A 22,109-nucleotide genomic window follows, 5' to 3' on the forward strand; every position below is an offset into this window, starting at 1 on the left:
AGAGCTAGGCATCATAGTGGATAATAGATTGAAATCATTGGCTTGCTGTGCTGTGGCAGTCAAAAAAGCAAACAGAATGTTAGGAATTATTAGGAAGGGAATGGTTAATAAAATAGAAAATGTCATAATGCCTTTGTATCGCTCCATGCTGAGACTGCACCTTGAGTACTGTGTACAATTCTGGAAACTGCATCTCAAAAAAGATAGTTGCACTGGAGAAGGTACAGAGAAGGGCGACTAAAATGATAAAGGGGATGGAATGGCTTCCCTATGAGGAAAGGCTAAAGAAGTTAGGACTGTTCAGTTTGGAGAAGAGACAGCAGAGGGGGGATATGATAGAGGTCTTTAAAATCATTAGAGGTCTAGAATAGGTAAATGTGAATTGGTTATTTACTCTTTCAGATAATAGAAGGAATAGAGGACACTCCATGAAGTTAGCAAGTAGCACATTTAAAACTAATCAGAGAAAATTCTTTTTCACTGAACACACAATAAAGCTCTGGAATTTGTTGCCAGAGGATGTGGTTAGTCCAGTTAGTGTAACTGGGTTTAAAAAAGGTTTGGATAAGTCCATTAACTACTATTAATCAAACTGAATTAGGGAGTAGCCACTGCTATTACTGGCATCAGTAGCATTGGATCTATTTAGATTTTGGGTACTTGCCAGCTACTTGTAGCCTGGATTGGCCACTGTTAGAAACAGGATGCTGGGCTTGATGGACTCTTTGTCTGACCCAGTATGGGAATTTCTTAAGTTTTTATGTTCTCATCTGACTAAATTCTAATTTCTACAGCTAAGTAGCACCTTTGCTGCTACTTATTTGGCTAAATCAGATAAGCTGGAAAAGTCAAAAAGCTCTACTTCAGCCATTAGATTTAGCCGATGTAGTGCTTTTTTAAACTTATTTGGCTATCTGACTTAGTCTTATAAGTAGCATTTTAAGACTTATTCGTCTAAGTAGTGCTTTTCAGACTTACCCGGCTAACTGCCATTACTTAGCCAGATAAATCAGAATTTATCCGGATAAATGGCGCTACTTATTCAGATAAGTCCGAACTTGTGCTATCTGATGTTTTTACATATGCAACCATGTTTGCGCGAATATGTAATCAGATTTGTGCATATCGTTTGCACACAGGTTATAAACTACTGTAGATACTTTGCATGCAAGCCGTTTTGAAAGTTTTCCTTTTTTTTTTAATATTTGATAAGAGTCGGTCTGTGCTCTGTGCGAGTGATCGAGGTGAGGGATTCTGCTAGCATGCTCTATCTGTGTAGGGGATCTACTGTAGTCTGGCTTGTTCTGTTTTTCACATTAGAAGTGTATTGGTGTTCTAGGACCTGTAGTAATATCCATGTAGGATTTCTTCTGTGTCCTGGAGGTAAGGACAGGTTTGCTACATAAGTTTTGATTATCTTTTTTTTATAGGTTTTTTTGTTATTTCACAAAGTTTCTGGCAATGGAAGGTATCTGTGTTGCTGTTACTGAAGTAACACAAGAATTTTAATATCTTTTTTCATTTTGATATAGTAAGTTGTAAGGTGAAACAATCTAGATCTGTTGCAGAGGAAATTTCTGTAAATACAGAATGTGTGTTACAGAACTAGAAGTACATGATTTATATTGAGATTCTACCCCATCATAAATAGGTGCCAGACCTCACTCTTATATCCATTTAAAACATTGGGTGAATGATCAATTCGAGTAATTTTAATGGCAGTTTTATTGGGCTGTTTAAATGGACCAGATTGCACAGATGCACCTTGGGATTTTTTCTTATTATTTATTCATTTTATACTTCGCCTTTCAAGTACTTCAAAGTGGATTAAATTCAAGTACTGTAGGCCTTTCCCTCTTACCAGAGGGTATTTATAGCAAATTTAAAGACAGGGGGCTATGCTGTGGTGCTGGGGGCTGTAAATAAACACTTAACACTGGCAGCTGAAAGAAGAAAGATCTTTATTGAGATATTTTGTTTAGCTTAATAGGAAAATCTTTCAAAACACCCTTACAGTGACCCCCTTCAATACTTGGCTTGCTTTCCAGTTGTACTTACTGTCTTCCAAATACTGTCTACAGAGTCTATAGGGTAGGGTACTTTAAAGCCTTCAGAATCTGTTGGTAATATTATTATTATTATTAATTTTTTAAAATAAATGTTCACCTTTTCTGTAAACAGAGTTGTATATAACAGATGTTGCCTATATCCTACTTCATGCCATAGCATTTAATTAATTAATCTACGCAAAACTCTTAGAATACTAAGATTTGTCTCACATACTGGTTTTGATGTTATACCAAAGCTCTGCTTTGAGCTCTTATGTGAAAATGATATATGAAATCCCCCTTACAAAATGGTCTTACAAGGTCCTATGAATAATGTACATACACAGTATACTCTCATTTGAAAGCAAGTCACTGAAAGCTTTTTTATTTTTCTCTGGGGCACTATATAACTAATGTCATGCTCTATATTTACAAGGTAACAGAAACCTGTTAACCAGACTGCTTGCTTTATATCTCAGAACTCCACACTGCCTTCTTTTTTTTTTTTTTTGGCAAGTTGGCAGCTAAAGAAGCCTTGTTATTGTGGAGTAATGTTGTTGCAGGTAGTAATTAAAAATCAACATGGAAAACATTCAATTACAGTAACATAGAAACACTTCCTCTTTATTGTTTCAAACAAAAAAAAGCTTTTTTATGCTTGGTTTTCATAATGTATATTAATTCAAAATGTTTTACTATTTAGTAGTAACTGTATGCGGTGAGAAGGCTGCATTTTCTTTTGTCGGAATGATGCCACTCGGGGATTGTGATATACAGAAAGGCTTAGACTTGTTCTGCAATCTTAAATGTTCCAGAATCCTCTTGACACACAAAGCCTACATGAACAGGGATGCCTCCTGCTGACCAAATAAAGATGCAGTCAAGAACCCTTCAGCAAAGGAGTTTGGCAAAAGGCAAGTCCGCTGTAAAGGTGCCTTATGATGACCCCCCAGCATGCCACAATAAGTCACGATAGGTTCTGTCTCTCTTTGGCATGCACTGTGCACACTCAGGAATAGCTGACAAGCATGTGACAAATGTGCATTAAATAAATGATTGATATTTGCTGACAATGTGCCTATTTTTATGAACAATATTTACTGTAATTTACTTTCATTTCACACATGTTGGTAGAGTGCCGAACCATAAGCAACTGGCTTGCCCCTAGTGTCCTACAGCCCAGTGAACTGTGGTGGGCTCTGAGTCAGAAGCAATTTCTGCTCCTGTCATTAATCTTCCGATGCATTGGGCGTGCATCCTTTATGCCGGCCTCGTATTTTCTCAGTAATCTGGTTAACGTACCCAGATTACTGTATATTGAGTTTGCTCGTGCAAATTTTACTTTTATCACATATGTTCTTTTGCTGTGTGTAATTTCATTAGTAGACCTGACTGCATGCCATTGTATTTTTTCTGCATGTATAAAGATCACAAGATATGGTTGAATGATGCCTTGTTCCTGCTTTCCCAGTGTCATTACAATTAAATGACTTGACAGTACCATATGCAGAAAATTAAAGGCCTAGTTTGGCTGCTTAGTTTGGAGGGTGACAAGAAGTAGGGGGTGGGGGTGGAGGGGTGGGGCAGAGGGATCCCAATTCAGCATTAGAATTTAGATAAATTGAGGGATGGGGTTGCCTTTCCCAAACTATGCCTAAAAAACAAGGACATTTCTCTTTCCTTGTAAGACTGCAGCATCTGAACACTGCTAAACTGCAAACTCTGACATTTCAAAGAAGTGACATGCATTGTGCTTTTGCTGTTAACCTTCATGCCTTCTGGATTCCTCGCACAGGCCGAAGGCATCCATTTTCCTGACGTGGTGGGGGTGAAATGGAATATGCAATGCCAACATGCTTCTAAGCACTAGCTGAAGCATCCTTGAAAGAGGTGACATAAAGTAAGCAACATCTAAAACACAGTATTCTGGCTGGGCTCCTGTAAGTGCTAAACCCCCACAAATTACCTGTATTGTGGAACCGAGCCAATAATGGAGAGAAACATTAAGCCCACAAAAAAAAAGAAATCAGCCTGAAAATTTAAGACAATCATTTATTTTCCAGCAAAACAACTACCTTTACCTTTTGACCGCTGACATGCAAGCTGTTTAAAAATACCAGTGTACATTTCTTTCTGTGCTTATTATTCTTTTCTCTATTGAACTTTCCTGGCCTACTATGAGGTACAGGCATGGAAAATCTTAGCTCTGTGCAATGCATTGTTAACATTTCAACTGCTGATGTATTCTCGTTCCTATTATACTGACTACACAAACACATTCAATAAAGCGCAGTTAAAGAAAGTGGCTGTGAACTATAGCTCAACCTGATTAAAAAAAAATGCTAGCTTTGAAAAGCAATGTATGCCTCATCGCACAGAGAAACCTAAATGCTCAGGCATTTATGATCTTGTTTTCATTGTTTGCAGCAGAATGCTTCAAACACTGCCATTCCTCCTCCGAACCATGGAAAATCTGTGTCCTGTGCTCTAAGATTAATTGTACCTCACTTATATACCCTTTAATAGCAATCTTTTTCCCCCTTTTCTGAGCTTGAAGGATATAAGTATTATACAGTTTTCTTTGAGAAACAGTAATGTCCTTTCTTTCTAGAAGTGTTCTTCTCATTCTCTGTAGCCCAAGAGCAAGGTGTTTACCACCACTCCAATGACAATGGATGAAGAATGATGCTCTTCTTTATTCTGGGTCTTGATGAGACTCATCACAACACACCAAGCCAACCATGACTTTATTTTAAAGTATTCACATATTGATCCCATGGTTAATAAACAATATGTTACCCTGGAATGCACAATCATCTCTTCAGTTACTGAGGAGGTAATTTTTTCAAAACATCCACACTGGGACAGAGTCCACGGGTACGTTTTACCTGTGGGCGTTGCTCCAAGTCTCAGAATGGAATTGCGCGTATACTTTTGCACTGAAAACTGCAGTGGGTACAAAGTACCTGTGGACATTTGAACCAAATTTGGTGTGGAAAATTTTGATTGGAAAGTAGCATGCGTAGATTTGAAAATGCAATCTACATGCATTATTTTTCTTCCCTGATGAAAATATGGCTTCAGGAACGCCTCCCCGCAGGGCAGATCAAAGTCCACATGTTGAATGTACAGCTATTGAGCTGTAATTCAACAAGAAGCTAAGTATGTGTTTAATGAGTCTTTATGCTACATTGAAAGTCTTTGCCAGTGTACGATGAAAGGTTACTTTCACAAGTCGAGTATACATTTAAAGAAAAATTAATAGGCATTTTATGACTTTATGTGCATATCCCAAAAAACTGAAAAAATTAAATCAGCCAAATTGGTAAATGAATGATTATTGATATTAAATAGTCACTACAGCATTGCCTTTACAGAAACTGGTCTGGGCTGTTGTTCTTTAACTGTATATTGTGGCAATTCATCTAATACCATTTGGAGTTGATCAGTCTTCGTTTGACAGACACCCCCACCTTTTTATGATGATGGAATACAGTGGACAGCATGTTGGCTATTTTGTACTCGGCTGTAAAACCTTTATATTGAAACTGCTTTCTGTTTCTAATTGCAATCCTTTTAGAGGAGATTTTTCTCAACTCAGGGGAGGAAGAGATTTTATAGCTGTGCATGCAAAAGAAATCTTCAAGGTGACATGTTACTTGAACTCAACTACTTGCAGAATCAACACATGATAAACATAGTACAGTGATTCACTTATCACTGATGTCAATAAGTTAGAACACTTTCTGGATAACTTGCCATCCAATTTAAATAATGTGCTGTTAAGAGATTCTATAAGAGCCTTCATTTCCCCCTGAGGATGTGGTCATTACTACACAAGTACTCAGTTTGTCTTTACTGAATAAAATTATATTTACTTTAAGTATCATTCTTATTAGGCTATGATTTAGAAATGTACTGTACTGTAATTTCAATTACTGAGGCATATACACTAAAACGTGTGCTAATATACTTTTTTAGCATGCTTGCTAAAACACAACTAAATGCCTCAAAAGTTTTTTGGCTCACCTGTGAAAATGAAACATCTTTAGTAAGTGTGCAAAAACAATCCCATACACGTCAAAGTAAAATGTGTAGCATGCAAGTACTACATATCATACCTGCTCAAAGTGCTAACCACTCAAATGCTAACTAACTGAAAGTGAACGGGCCAATTAGAAAGAGGAAATTTCATCTGCCCATCACCCATTTCTTATCAAGATGAGCCCTAACCCCCAATCATGACCTGAAAACCTCGCAATATGAAGCCCTGAGCCCCCAACCTTCCCCCGAAATGTTTTCGTACCATTACGTAAAGTCCTAATCTTTAGGAGAGACCTCCAATTAGTAGCACTACACTCTGCTGAATGATACCACCTAACATCACATCTTCTTTAGAGGTTGGGAGACGCGAGATCCAGCCTTCGTATTAGAGAGCACAGTGTTTTGCTTTGATGATGACAGGGGAGTGTCAGGTTTTGATTGGAGGGTTAGTCTTTGAATATGGGAGTGGTCCAAGCTTGTTCTGGGGAATGTGTGTTTATGTGTGTGTGGGAGGGGGGGTAGGGTGTTTGGGTTTTTTCGAATCTTGTGGCTGATCTTGATATAGCGTTTGGGAAATGAATTCTCCTATGCTAATTAGTCCTTTCACTTTTGGCCGATTAGCACTATAGATTTTGAGATATAGTGTGCATTCTAACATTTAACTCCCACTACAATGTTGGCCTTAGTGCAGGAGGGGCGTTTCTATTGGTGGCTTCAGGGCTCCGTCCTGGGACTGATTCATTTCAATATTTTCGTGAGCAACATAGCAGAAGGACTGTTGGGAAAGGTTTGTCTTCTTGTCAATGATACCAAAATCTGCAACAGGGTAGACAGCCAGGAAGGTGTGGAAAACATGATGAGGGATCTAGCAAAGCTCAAGAAATAGACTACAGACTGGCAGCTAAGATAAAGTCTTAGCTGCAGAGTAATGCATTGCATTTAGGATGCAAAAAACCCGAGGGAAAGGTGCAATATTGGGGGTGAAATTCTTCTAAGCACAAAAGAGGAGCAGGATCTGGAGGTGATTGTATCTAATGATTTTAAGGTGGCCAAACAGGTGGATGAAATGACAGCAAAAGCCAGAAAGATTCTTAACTGCATAGGGAGAGGAATGGTCAGCAGAAAAAGGGAGGTGGTAATGCTCCTTGTTTAGGTCCTTGGTGAGACCTCATTTGGAATACTGTGTACAATTCTGGAGACTGCATCTTCAAAAGGATATAAACAAGATGGAGGCGGTCCAGAGGGTGGCTAATAAAATGGTGAGTGGTCTTCGTTCTAAAGCATATGGGGATAGACTTAAAAATCTAAACATGTATACCCTATAGGAAAGGTGAGATAGGAGAGATATTATAGAGACATTCAAATATCTCAAAGGTTTCCATGCACAGGAAGTGAGCCTTTTTCAATGGAAAGAAGGCTTTAGAATGTGGGAGTATGGGATGAGGGTGAAAGGGGGTAGACTCAGGAGTAATCCTAGGAAATATTTCTTTACAAAGAGGGTTGTGGATGCATGGAACAGTCTCCCAGTTGAGGTGGTAGAGGCAAAAATGGTGTCTGAATTCAAGAAAGCATGGGATAAAGAGATCTCTGAGGGAATGATGGAAATTGTAAGAGCTAGATAAGTCAGACTGATAGGCAGACTGCATAGGCCATATGCTCTTTTTCTATCCTAATGTTTTTATATGAAAAATAGCATTTTCAGAAGAGCATTCCACACTATTTTGCATGCTCTTAATTTACCTCTGATATTCCATTTACTTGTAGGCACATGTTAATTTAAAACACACCTGCTCACCTTGATGGATCTCGATTTAGCAGGCATGCTGAGGATTTAACTCATTGCACATGTTTTTTTGCACACTAAATGAATGTTAACCTTTAGTGCATAGCCTCCAATGTAATTCTATAGCCTGTTCAGTATTCTTCCTTTCAGTTAACCTTGTTTGAACAGATACTTAAGTGACATACAGTCTTAAACGTACAAACATTTAAGTGTTAATTATGCATAAAAAAAGAAAGCCAACTTGATTTTGGGCATGTTTTTCCCCACCTTCTTCTGCAAGTTGCTTAATCAGCTGTCATTGCGCCTAATGAGAGAATAGTGCAGCATGCTATTATAGTTCTTAACCTAATGTCATTTTTGTTCCCAAACTATATTATGATTAATGCTTTTCTTATCTTACATAAATACTAGCCTGCCAATTCCAAAATTGAGCAATGTTGTCTCAGGAGCATACATTGTTATTAATTAATGCCTTCATAACATCTTGTATGGATGAATCTAATTCTCTGTTCATGGGCCTTTATAATTGTTAACTTTATAACTTGAAACACACAGGATTCTGGAGAGCTTTCTGACCTGTACAGGACAACAAACAGTATCCTTTAACATCAATGTTAAGATCTTTACATTGCCAGTTTAAGAATCTTCCCTTGATTTTTCTGACCGTCTATAATCTTCTCTGGACTACAATACTCTTTTTTGTTCACCAGACAGTTCCTCCTTTCTTTCAGCAAAACAGGAAACAGAGCTGGGATCCTGGCGCTATGAGGATTTTGTTTTCCTATTTTAATAAGCCCTCCCTTATCGTTGCTCCTTAGTCTGCTCATTGCAGCGGTGGTCCTGAAGTAGGGAAGTCATGCAGGAAGGCTCCTTCCAAACTCCATCATGAGCTATATATCATTGATAGCCTCTCCCTAGGAACTGCGAACACTGACTCTTACATGCTTTATTTATTTAAAAGACTTGTATCCCGCACTGGGTTAAGTTCTAGGTGGGTCACAGTGTAAGACAATCATAAAAATTGTAAACAAACAAGAAAGATGAAAACAAATGCCTTAGGAGAGACCTAAATCCGAAAGACTTCGCTGGACTAATGTAATCATCCATTTGTGCTGGACATGGGATTTTTAATGACCCAGATGTCTAAACTGAAAGGGCTAACCGAAATAAATATGTTTTCAAATATTTCTTAAAAGTCTTACCACAGGTAGTTAGCCATAGTTGCTCTGGAAGACTATTCCAGAAAATAGGGCCGGCAATAGAAAAAGCTCTTTGCTATGCCTCAATCAAATGTGCTGCTTTTATTGAGGGAACATTGAGGAGGCTGGACGGTGATGATCTTAAAGCATAAGAAGGCTTAAAAATCTGGAGGATAGCACTTATCAATGGAGACTCAATCTTCCTCAGGAGTCTATGGATTAATGTGCCTGTTTTATATTAGATACTCTGAACAACCAATGAAAGTCGCTAAGCATTGGTGTACTATATGCCTTTCCACTTATGCCCATTAGAACATGAGCAGCTGCATTCTGGCTGACCTGGAGAGGCCTCAATGTAGACGCTGGTACACCCAGATAATGGGAATTACTGTCTTCTGTCATTGAAGGTTTCTAGAGTTGTCTTGGGCATGAATCAAAACTTTTAGGTCTAAAACTTTCTTTTCAAGGATCATGTAGTGAATACTTTGCTTAAAATATTCAGCCAGCACTTATACACCTTCCTATAAGGTCCTGCTTTAATAGCCTCTTTCACAGCGCCATTTAATCTTGCTGACAATTGTTTGGTCCTCTTTTGATCATTTTTTAGACATGTAGAATACATGTTTTATCTTGGCTTCCAAAATGGTATTTTAAAACAGCCATTGTTTTAAACCCCCAAATTTGCCCCTTACTAGCCTAATTGTCCTTTTTCAGCACAGTCTGTAGTATCGTGCCTCTGTGGGTGATGTTAGTGTACAGTAGGAGTGGTTGGAAGAGATCTGACACTCCCCAGTGGGAGGTGTCAGATTTCATAAGCTCTTCTACCCATATGAGTGCAGGAGGGATTTGAAGGGCCCTTTTCAACAGGAAGGAACTGGTGAGGGGGTCTTTCCTTTCATAGGGAAAGGACCTGAAATTGGACCCTCTCTCAACAGATAGGTACCAGAAGTGTTCCTGTTCTGAAAAGATGCTGGAGCCCAATGTCAGATTGCCCAGGTTAGGAAAGTGGTCTTGGGGGTCTTGAAGAGAATCCTGAGAGGGTGTGTAAAGCCAAGAAGTAGTCTTAAAGAAGAGAGGTATAAGTTGCTACTCATTTTTTTCACTATTGGACTTATTTTTCTGAATTGTTTGGTGCACTGACCCTTAGAGTATTCCGTGAATTTTATTTGCCTGCTATCAGAGACCAGTAAAAACTTTAATTTTTTTTGAATAACAACTTTCATATGCAGTGTGGTGTTTTGGCTGACTGTGACTGGAATAATGTGCAGAAATCTCCCAGAGAAGAATGAAAACCTTAGACTTTAAAAACGTGACTTCCTTCCCACCTCCCCCCATGTGGAAGAACGGGGGAGGCATGGGTATTGCTATTATCTATGACCCTCCTGGTGAGTTCTGCGCTTCTGTCCATATCAGGGCAGGGGTTACACAAAAATGGCATTCAGTGTGGGGACCATGGGATTTTGGGGACTTTTGTGATGTCCTGAGACATGACTCTCCTTGGAAAGGATACTGTAATGATTTTGGAGCTAATCATTGGAAATCAGAGTTCAAGAAATTCAAAATTGCTGCCAGCATTTTCGCACCTAGGGAAGAGCCCGCCAAAGGAGCATCCACTGAGATTGAGGCTAAGGAGAACAATGAGGTCAAGAGGAATCCAAAGAAAAGAATGGTGATGTCACTGGGGCACATAAAGACAGTGGTGAGACCAGAAAGCATGCTCTGCGAAGAGCGAGAGAGAGAGAGTGAGGTGGAAGACGTGGCGAAGGAGCATTTGGGCTTAAGATGATCTCAAGCTAGTGTTGGTTTTAGATTGTGGAGAAGGAGGATGGTTCAGCATCTGATTCATTCAGGATGACAATATTATCCCCCGATTACATAGAACATGGACTTTGCTGGATGGCATGGAGATCATGGGGGTGGCGCATGCCACCACTGCTATTTGCTGAAAAAAACCTGGCCACTGCTATGCCTGCTGGGGCTAGATCTATGAGCCAAAGGTGTTCTTGGTGGGGCTTCAAAGTCAGAATGGTTCTGGCTGAATGAAAGAATGACATCAACCAGTGACTGACTGAGTAACGGCAGCAGGCATAGACACAGCCAATAGCATCATCAGGAAGACAGGGCTTGCAATGCAGCATTATAAAATTTGTTGGTTGCACATCATTCCAGCAGCTCCACACAGATATATTGTTTAGCAGACAGTGAAGTAGAACTATTCTCTATGAAAGGTGCATTGCGCATAGACTCTCGCTCATCAAACGGTGAGTTATGTGAGGTGTATTTTACACATCAGAACACAACAGAAACAACAGGAAGCAGGGCTTCTTGTAATGCAGCATATTTTTAACACATTAGTCACTGCATACTACCACCAACACTCTTCCCTTCCCAGCACACAGTGACAGTAGTGCAGGCTAGGCCACACCCATTAACATGAAAACTGAATGGGCAGTGGATTTCCATTGGTCACAACTACTGGTTGATGGCATTAATGATTTTTACTGGCAGAAAACTGATTTTCACAAATGTTAAGCTTCAGAATATATATGGGAAAGTCTGCATCATTTCCCCAACAGAGGAATTAGGAAGGTAGGAAAACAAAATGATAAACCAATCTGATATTTGGCTGGCTTGGGCTTGATCTCAAATTATTTGCAAACTGCTAATCACAGCAAAAGATGTGTTTGCATTGTTTAATAATAAACAGTAAAATGGTCAGTGTTTGATTTTGAATGAATCTTGTAATAGGAAATCCAGATGGAAAAACTCACACAGAATATTAGCCAACACATGCCAAAAAGGGTACATGAATTTTCAGGGCAAAAACTTGAATGCTCTGGGAAGCAAGTTTTACCAGAAAGTCAAATTATAAAGTGTGAACCAGGTCAAGTTTTGCTAGGAATACCATTTGCTCTGTACTTTTTAATTAGCACCATATTAGCCTTCAAGCTCAAATGACCTAAAAGGTCATACGTAGTAGAAACAAATTTACAGCCCAAAGTGATGAGAAATAATTAAAAAACAAAAAGGTTCAGAAGGAATAAAATGGTGAATGGAAAAAGGGCCCTTCAGCTGACTAATGCTTTCCAGCACACAAATGTGTTAGGTTGCCGATAATTGTGTTGTGCAGATGAGAGATTTTGAAATTGAGCCCATTTTTAGCTTTTATGGATAAATAATATATTTAATATCTTTACCCTCTTCGGCTATCACAAGATAAGGAAATCTAAACTTCCCTTGAGGCTTTAGTAATGAAAAAAAAAAAGAAAAAAGAAAATGCATGTTTACTATTTTTAAATACATGGAAAAATAGCAATAGCTTACCCTGGCATCCGTGACCTTGAACTCCCTTAGGATATATTGTGGCATATTATACTCTGCCATGGGATCCACCACAAAGTACTGGTACCTGGCAGAGCGCTCTGCAGGCCAGTACTGATGGCATTTTTCCTATGGTGGGGGGGGGGGGGGGGGCGGAGGGGAAAAGAAAGAGAGAGAAAGAAGTCATGCCCAGTTCATGCTGTCTAGTCAGTAACATGAACTCTTAAGTCCAACATTAAGATTGAAGACCTGTTATGAAAGTGGTAATGGATTTCTCCAGGACATGCACATGGTTCATTTCACAACAGCCAAATAATTCACAGACTCTTATTAGGCGTAGCAACAGATTGGCTCACACAAGGCCAGGGTAAGGGTGTATGTTCTTAAACACTTGAGCAGCAATGTGGAAAGTGCACTGGAAAAAGTAAAGGTAGCAAGAAAGATCCTGTACCTTTAGCTATACAGGCAATATAGGGCACATATAAGGACACATGCCTACATTATATAACTGTGATCTTTAATTTATTAAATTAAACTGGTAAAGGTCTTAAAAATATGAAACAGCGGGCAGGGCAGGATTTAGGGTTGTGCGGCCTATGCGGTAGTACAGGGTGCCATCACCTGCTCCTGATTTGGCCTGTGGAAACCAAAGACGAGTGCTGCCTTGGCACCGTTCTCTCTCCCCTGCAACCTGCGGTTTAAAAAGTGTGCAGCCACGGCACTCCAGGTTTCCCACACAGACTGCAAGCCATGGAAGTGCTGTCTCCTCTCTTCCCCTACACTCTCCCAGCAGGAGAGAGGGACGCTGTCAGGCACTTCTAATCTGCTCCTGCTGCTGGCCTTTCGCTCTCCCACGAGGTCAAAGGTTTTATCACGCTCATGTGGGAGGAAGGGGAAACTGACAGCAGCAGGAGCGGATTATACATTTCTGACTGGTGTCCTGCTTACCTGCAGACAGTACAAAGTTCAGAAGGGGAGGAGCAGTGAAAGATGGTGGAGAAAGAGCTCTAGAAGGATGGAGGAGTAGATTCAAGCTTCAAGGGAGACTTGGGGATATCAGGTTTGGGGAGATGCGAGTTACAGGGCTGAGGGGTGGGGAGAGCTGGGACCGGGAGATTGAGGGGGAGGGGGGACTCAGGGACTGGATGGGGGGAGAGTGGGGAGAGAGCAGGAAGTCAGGGGTTGAGTGGGGGACGGGGGACTAGGACTGGAGGATTCAGCGGGGCATGGGGAGAGAGGTACAGCAGAGACTCAGAGACTGGGGAGGGAGAAAAAGAGGGAGCATTTAGGAGAAAGTATGAAGGACTTTGAAGGGTATGGTAGGATCAGAGAAAGATGGGATGAGGACTGGGGTTATGACTATAAAGGGTGGAAATGGGGTTCTAGGGAATGCATGAAACAGGAAGAAACAGAAGGATGGAGTAAGAGTGAGAGATGGAGCAATGGGAGGACTTGGGAGAGTGAGAGATGAGGGAGATCGGATTAGGAGGACAATAGGCATAACAGAGAGGTGAAGAGGAGGTGGTGGAGGAGTAAGTCTGAAGGTGGATGCATGACAAAAATGTGAAAGAAGGCAAGAAAGAAGAGGTAAGAGTGTGTTAAGAGGATGGGAGGGCATGAAAGGGGTGACTGTGGGATGGGAAGGCTTGGAAGGACGGAGTTGAGTGTAATAGGGAAAGAATGTTTGGGGGAAGTAAGAGGGATGGTTGGAGAGAAGATCGGCAAGAGCATGATAGAGAAAGATCAATATTAAAGTGGTATGTGTGTGGGTGAATGGAGAGAAAGCAAAGAAAATGGACAGCAGACTCTGAGTTAGGAGCCATAAGACCCAATAAAAGTAAAGTATAAAAAAAGAGACCATGACCAATAGAATTGGAAAAAGCAAGAGGCTATTATTCAAAAAACTATATAACAGATAACTTATCCAACTAAAGTTAGCCAGATAAATTATCAGGGATATTCAGTGGTATGAACTCCTGCTGAACATCCCCAAATGAAGTTATCTGGATACCTTCAGCCAAATAACTTTACACATAACTGGCTCCCTTTGAATGTCCTCAATTAGGTTTAAAGTTAGCTGTTAACTTATTTCAAGTCTGACCTCATCTCCCTCCCCCTGCCAGACCAATCCATACTCTCCCACCTAGTTGGCATCCATCCAAACAGCTTTGGCCACCGGGATCATGGTACTTTTGTATCGTTTCTAAGTGGCTTTCAGTGTTGCTCTGACAGCAATGCTGGTAGCTAATGCTTTCAGCGTGGATGTCAGAGCAACACTGTGAGCCAACAGGAGTGGTGTGAGAGCACCACAGCTCCAGTGGCCAAAAGGGTTTGGGAGGGTTCTGAGTTGGTCTGGGGACAGAGGGGTGATGAGAAAGTGCCAGAGGTAAGTCGTTTTTTTGAACAACCACACAGGGGGAAGAGGAGCAATGATTGGTTCCATACTCCTTAACATTTAAATCAATGTTTGGAAGGATTTGTGGAGGGGGTCAGGTTAGAAAGGCCTAATTTTTTTGGCACTGGATTGGGTGTCAGGGAATTGGGCCACTAGACCCGCTAGACTGGTTTGTTTGTTTTTTTTTAATTGATGAATCACAAAATACAGATATGACTCTACAGGTGTGTCTACTCTATAGATAACTTCACCTTGTGACTTTTCACCAAATTTATAATATCTAATCTTTTTTATATTTTATAAAACAATTTTAACTTTTATATCCACTTTTTCATTGGTGCAAAATCCAAAAAAACCCCACACATCAAATACAAATATGCTTTCTCTCTTGATCCAACAAATTAAAGTACTGAAAAAGAGCAATGCAAAAAAGGGAAAAACCTTAGTGCACCCACAGAAAATAATCAGCTTTCAATTTCTTGTGGGGCATAGCAAATCAAGTTGCCATCACTGGGAAAAAAAAGCCCTTTTATAATTGGCACAGTTCACATATTGATTCAATCAAAATGTCTTCAGTTGCGACAACATCTTTAGTAACTCCAAAAACATATCTTGTGTCAGTATCAGTACTATTATCAGGATGTTTCAAATAAGAAAAATGATGACACGGCCATGTTTCGCTGCCAAAGTTGCTGCTTCAGGGTGTTCACACTATCAACAATTGATGCCTGTCTCCGTTTCAGCAGCCATTTTTTTAAAGTCACATTGCCACTTAACCGGCTATAGTCTTTTGAATATATTGCTACTGATCATGGCTACATCTTGAATTAGCAGAGAAATTAATTCCACCAATTCTAAATATTGGAATTAGCCTGATAAGTTACTCAGCTAACTCATCCCCACCCTGGACCTCTCCTGAAATGCCTCAACTTATCCAGCTAATCTTTATCCGATAATGACTCAGCCCGATAGGTGCTGGACATATTCAGAAGTTCACATTTAGCAGGATAACTCACACGTTATCTGACTATATGCCTTTGAATACTGACCTCAAAATATCCAGACAAAGCAAGTTTGCTTATTATAAACAGGGTTCTTCGTAGACAGCAGGATGAATTAGCCATCACATTTATTTATTTATTTTATTTTATTTATTTATTTAAAATTTTTATATACCGACATTCATCCAGGATATCACATCGGTTTACAGTGTAACACAAACAAACGCCAGGCATGGCGCTTTACATTGAACAAATAAAACAAGTTAACAAATGAATAAATGAGGGTGTGAATAACAAGGGGAAATTTGCATTAAATAATCAACGAGGTTTGTAAATATATACATATGTACAAAAGGAAGACACTAAGAGATAAGCAATTTAGGAGTGCTAGGAGGAGAGGGGGGAGTGGCGAGCAGAGGGAAGGGAACGAGGTGAGGGGGGAGAAGTGTATGAGGTGAGGGGGGGAGAAAAAGGTAGGAGAAGGGCGAAGTGAGGGGATAGAGGGCCAGAAGAGGGGGGCAGAGGAGAGGAAGGGAGAAATTACGTGTATGTCTTGGTGAAGAGCCAGGTCTTAAGCTTCCGCTTGAACGATTTGAGGCATTCCTCTTGCCGTAGTTCAACTGGCATTGTGTTCCAAAGGGTCGGCCCGGCTATCGATATTGCACGGGCTCTGGTAGATGTTAGTTTGTAGAGTTTAGGGGAAGGGATGGGCATAGTTGCGAGATGTGCGTGTCTAGTAGGCTTATTAGACTGGTGTAAGCGGAAGGATTCATTAAACCAGTTCATTTCAGGATTGTATAAAGCCTTGTGGATGAGAGAGAGAGTCTTATATTGTATACGGGAAGCTATTGGGAGCCAATGTAGATCTTTTAGAACAGGTGTAATATGGTCGTGTCTGCGTAAGTTGGTCAAGATTCGGGCTGTTGTGTTTTGTAAAATTTGAATGGGGTGAATGGCATTGTTAGGAAGGCCGAGGAGAAGGGAGTTGCAGAAGTCGGTTTTGGCGAAGATGGTGGTTTGGAGCACTGTTTGGAAATCGGGGGGGGTGTAGTAAGGGTTTTAGTTTTTTTAGTGTATAAGCCATCTTTTAGTATGTTGTTGATAAATTTCTTCAGTGTGAAGTGCCCATCGAGAATGATACCCAGATCACGGACTTGTTGTGCAAATTGGAACTGTGAAAGAGGGGGAAGGATCGAGTGGTTAAGGGGTGAGATGAGCATGATTTCAGTTTTAGTAGTGTTGAGAGCTAGGTGGATGGAAGAAAGGAGATTGTTTATGGATTGGAGAGTATCGTTCCAGAAATCCATGGTTTTAGAAATAGAGTCAGTGATGGGTATGAGGAGCTGAACATCGTCAGCATATATGTAGTATGGAAGATTTAGGCTGGATAGGAAGTGACAGAGGGGTAGGATGTAAATATTGAAGAGGGTTGAAGAGAGGGATGACCCTTGAGGGACACCTTGATTAAGGGGGATAGCCTTGGAAACATGATTGCCTAGCTGAATTTTGTAATCTCTATTGCTGAGATATGAATTGAACCAGTTGTGGGCAACACCTGTAATGCCTATTTCAGTTAACCGCTGTAGGAGAATGGGATGGCTGACGGTGTCAAATGCGGAGGAGATGTCAAGGAAGACAAGTATGTATGATTGTCCTTTCTCAAATCCTTTAATAATGTGGTCTGTTAGGGAGAGTAAAAGAGTCTCAGTACTATGAGATTTCCGAAAGCCGTATTGTGCGGGGGCAAGGATGTGATTGTCTTCAAGGTATTCTGTGAGTTGCTTGTTAACGGTTTTTTCAAGGAGTTTAGCAATAAATGGAAGATTGGAAATAGGGCGATAGTTGGCTAGATCAGAGGGGTCAAGTTTGGGTTTCTTTAGGATGGGTTTGACAATAGCCTGTTTCAAGGGGAGAGGTACCTGTCCCAAGTTAATGGAGAGGTTAATGATATTTGTTAATGGTTTAGCAATAATATTGGGTATTGTGAGGAGATGTTTTGTGGGTATGGTGTCAGATGGGTGAGTGGAAGGTTTGGCTTTCTTGATAAAGGTTTCTATTTCTAATGTTGAGGTGCAGTCTAGGGAGGAGAGAACAGTAGTATTGTTGCAAGTCTTTGTATTGATGAAATCGGGTTCGACAATGTTGATGGGACTGGCACAAGGGGTGAACTTTGAAAGTAACTTGTCTACTTTGGTTTGGAAGAAGGTGGCTAGATCTTCACATTTGGATTTGGCTACTACGTCAGGGATGTCAGGGGCAGCCGTCTTCGTAAGTGAGTTAACGTAATCATATAGTACTTTAGGGTTGTATTGGAATTGGTGTATTTTGTTGGCATAGAAGTCTCGTTTTGTCATGTTAAATTTGTCACTATATAGATGTAGGGAGGTTTTAAATTGTGCCAGGTGTGTGTGTGAGGGATCCTTGCGCGAAATCTTTTCAGATTTTCGAAGGTGTTGTTTAAGGTTTTTTAGCTCTTGGGAGTACCAAGGTTTCTTACTCTTGTTACTTTGAGGACAGATAAGTTTAGTTTGCCGGGGGCAGGTAGAATTAGCTATATTATTGGTGATGTCATACCAGGAGGCAAGAGCTGTGTCTACATTGGTGAGTTCTAGATTGTCAAGTTTGTTTAGGAGATGTTATCTGATGGTACTAAATGGATCATCTCTCTAGCTCAGTAGATTTTTACTACTTAGCATGAGAGGGATTTCTCATGCGTGTGCTGCCCCATGAGCCCCTCAGTTGATTGCTTTAGCTAGGCAGTCAATTTTCCAGGAAGATGGGAGGATATTAAGCATGGCTAATTCATCCTCCTGTCTATGGAGGACTGCATGTATAGCAAACAGACTTGCTTTTTCCATGAAGAAGCAGGGCTGAATTAGTTATGACATGTAGTCAGTCCTAAGTTGAGTGTTGCAATGGAGCACTTATGTAAAAAGCAATTAATACCCCTCTCTATGGAGAATAGACTACTGGCTGAACAGGCTACACAAAACTGCTTATCCAAAGCTATTACCATGTCTGGAGAGATTGCCTAGAAAGAAGTGAGACATGTTACGAGCGACATGAGTATGAGTCACTTTTGCTGTGGTGCAACTGTGCACCACAGCAACCTTGTGGGCAGAGCCCTAAGGTCTGTGCCATCAGTGGGCAAATGAGTCTTTGCTTGAGCCTGGCTATGATAAGTCTAGGAGGCTGTGACAACAGTCATATCTGAAGAGCTGGACAAGGCTAAAAACCAGGTTGAGGCTGAAGATGATGGCAGACGACTGGAGCAAGCTTGAGGATAAAGCTGAAGGCAGACGACTGGAGCAAAGCTGAGGCTGAAGGAGGATGACTGAAGTAAGGCTGAGGCTGAAGCTGAAGGCAGAAGACTGAAGCAAGGCTGAAGACTGGCACAAGACTTGAAGATTAACAGACTAGCTCTGCTGAGGTATTCCTGTGTTGTATGGCTGGGATTTAAATACCCGGCAATGTGACAACATCAGAGCGTGCCAAGAGAATGGGTTTATGCTGCAGGACCTTTATAACTTAGTGCGTGCTGTGCAAGTGCACCAGGAAGGAAGCAAGAGCAGTGGCATTTCCCTGCCATGTGGAGCGGCAGTCTTTGGCTGGTGGCATTGGGGCTGAGTGAAACCGCTCATGGGGCCATCCTGCGAATGGTAAACATAACAAGAGATGACCAAGTTGCATCTTTGCAGAAGTCTTCAATGGGCATGGCTCCTTAGATGAGCCACTGAGGTAGCTATGGCCCCTACTAGATGAGCCTTGAGTATAGCAATGTGTGATATAATCTGCTAGCCAGTTGAACAACTTACACTTGGCAACAGCTATTCCTTGTCTGTTAGGATGGAAAGAGATGAATAGCTGAGAAGCCTGACACTATTGCTGAGTCTTCTACATATAAAAGGCCAAGGCCCATTAATAGTCCAGTGAATAGAGGATCTTCTTTCCTTTATATGCATGTGGCCTTGGAAAGAATATGGGCAAAATAAGTATATGGGCACAATTTCAAATGAAATGCCAAAATCACTTTTGGTGAGTATGGAGAACCACTCTGTTGTGAAAAAAACTGTAGATACAGTGAGTAATGAACCAATGCTTGTAGTTTGATGGTGACTGGAAATACCACTTTCAAGGTAAAAAAAAAAACTTTGGCAGTTCACTCCAGTGGCTGATAGGGAGCCTTCATCAGTTGTGTCAAAATTACATTGAGATCCCATGGCACCGGATGTTTCGAGTGCAACAAACCCTTCATGAACTTTGATACCTGAGGATGGGAGGAGACTGTCTTTCCATTCACTGACAATGATATGCAGCAATGGCAATGAGATACACTTTGTCTGACAATGCACTGAGGCCTAAAGAGGAGAGGGAGAACAAGTTCTAAAGTTGACTTTTAGGAGCAAAACCAATGAGGGTTAAGGAGTCTGTCTGACACTAGTAGATGACTTCTTAGCTGAAATCACAATATCCTCAACCTCTTTAGTGAGGAAGGGAAGGTTCAGATGACAGATTATCATTTTGACGGGCCGATACAGTAGAGCTGAACTGGATCTCAGATGGATCGATAGGCGGACTGACAATCTGACACGATAAGAGAGACATACTTGCCTGGGTCAAACTCGAGCAGTAGGGATAAGATGTGTCCAGTCTTTGAGTACCTTTTGCACTGTTCACACTATAAACAGACATGGAGGAAAGACATATAGCAGATCTGCATCCCATTTGAGCAGATAAGCATTCAGAGCTGATCTGAAATTGATATGAGTAATGGAGCAAAATTTGTTACTTTTTTAGTATCTTCTGATATGAACCGGTTGATTGACAGGCAATCCCAGTGGTCGAATAGCCTGTTTGCCACCCCCTGATCCAGAGAAAACCCTGTTGAGGTGATCTGCCAGTGTATTGGATAGTTTGGGAAGATAAGTTGCTTGAAGAGAAGCTCTATGATTGTGAGACCAAAACATTTAGAGATTCCTGACAGAGGGTCCAGGACCCTATGAACCCTTGTTTGTTTACATAAAAATTGCCATTTGGTTGTCAATTTGGTTGAAAATTCTCTTTCCATGAAAGAGATGCAAGAATACTCTCAACACATGACAAATGGCTTGTAGCTCCAAGAGACTGGCTGGAAAAAAAAAAGACGTTTTGTCACCGATCAGATCCCTTGAGTTTGGAAAGGGTCCATTTGTGCATGCCACCCTCTAGTGGATGTATCTAACACCAGTGTCAACTGATGAGGTAGAATTCAAAGAGAAACAACTATTTCCAGGATATGTGGATCTAGCCACACAAAAAAAGACATTTTCATCTCCATGGTAATATTCATGGGCGTGTGACAAAGGCTGAAGCAGTTGATCCCACCAGGTGCGGAGACCCCATTAGAGAACTCTCATTTTGAGGCAAATCATGGGGACTACATACACTGCTGCTGCTATTTGCCTGAGGATGACCAAGTTTACTTAGGCTGGAACTTGATTCCGCTGTAGTAAGCTCTGAACCAGAGTTCAAAGATAGGATGCTGAATCTGGAAGGAATGCTTTCTCCCCCAATGAATCTATCTACACCCTGATGAACTTGATTTTATGAGTAGGAATGAGGTTCAACTTGATAAAGTTGATTATGAACCTTAGTGACTGAAAGAGCTGGATTGTTTACTTCAGGAAGTCCCACACCCCTGCCTGGGAAGGTCCCATCACCATCCAGTCGTCCAGATAAGGAAAGACAAAAATCCCCTGGTTACAAAGATGTATTGCTGCTTCAGCTAGACATCATATAATAACCTTTGGGGCCACCAAGATCCCAAAGGGAAGACCCTTTAATTGGTAGTGGGAGGAATTCACCATGAACCTGAGCTACATCCATTGAGACTGATGGATACGCATACGCATCTTTCAGATCCAGGGTGCACATCCATTCTCCTGCCTGGATGAAAGTCACGATGGTGTGGAGGGAGTGCATCTTGAGCTTCTCATGTTACAGGCTATTGTTAAGTCTTCATAAATCCAAGATGAGTCTCATTTCCTTTGACTTCTTTGGGTTAAGGAAATAGCAGGAGTAGAATCCCTTGTCATGGTTTTTGGGAGGGACAAGTTGACCTCTGGCTGAGAAAATTCTCCACCTTGAGACGGAGCTGGGTTGAGTTGGATCTAGACTGAAGGCTAAACATTGATGCAAGGCATGGAGATGGGAGTCGCACAATCAGTATCCAGACTCCACAATTTTTAGGACTCAACAGTTCTTGGTGATCTTCTGCAACTTTTTGAGGACAGGTGAATTCATCCCGCTACCCAAGTTGTCAAGGTCTACAAATCAAGA

At 41.0% G+C, this 22,109-nt stretch overlaps 1 protein-coding gene across 10 annotated transcripts in view; it reads right to left on the reverse strand.

Annotated features, from left to right (window-relative positions):
- Nucleotides 1-22,109, reverse strand: part of PTPRD (protein tyrosine phosphatase receptor type D) — a 1,482,181-nt gene that overhangs the window by 25,363 nt on the left and 1,434,709 nt on the right. For all 10 annotated transcript variants that reach the window (XM_029605256.1, XM_029605331.1, XM_029605320.1 and 7 more), the window contains one exon: nucleotides 12,399-12,524. In XM_029605256.1, coding sequence (XP_029461116.1) covers nucleotides 12,399-12,524 — 126 coding nt within the window. The remainder of the gene's footprint in view (nucleotides 1-12,398; nucleotides 12,525-22,109) is intronic.

This window comes from Rhinatrema bivittatum, chromosome 1 (assembly GCF_901001135.1).
Source record: "Rhinatrema bivittatum chromosome 1, aRhiBiv1.1, whole genome shotgun sequence".
Lineage (NCBI taxonomy): Eukaryota > Metazoa > Chordata > Amphibia > Gymnophiona > Rhinatrematidae > Rhinatrema > Rhinatrema bivittatum.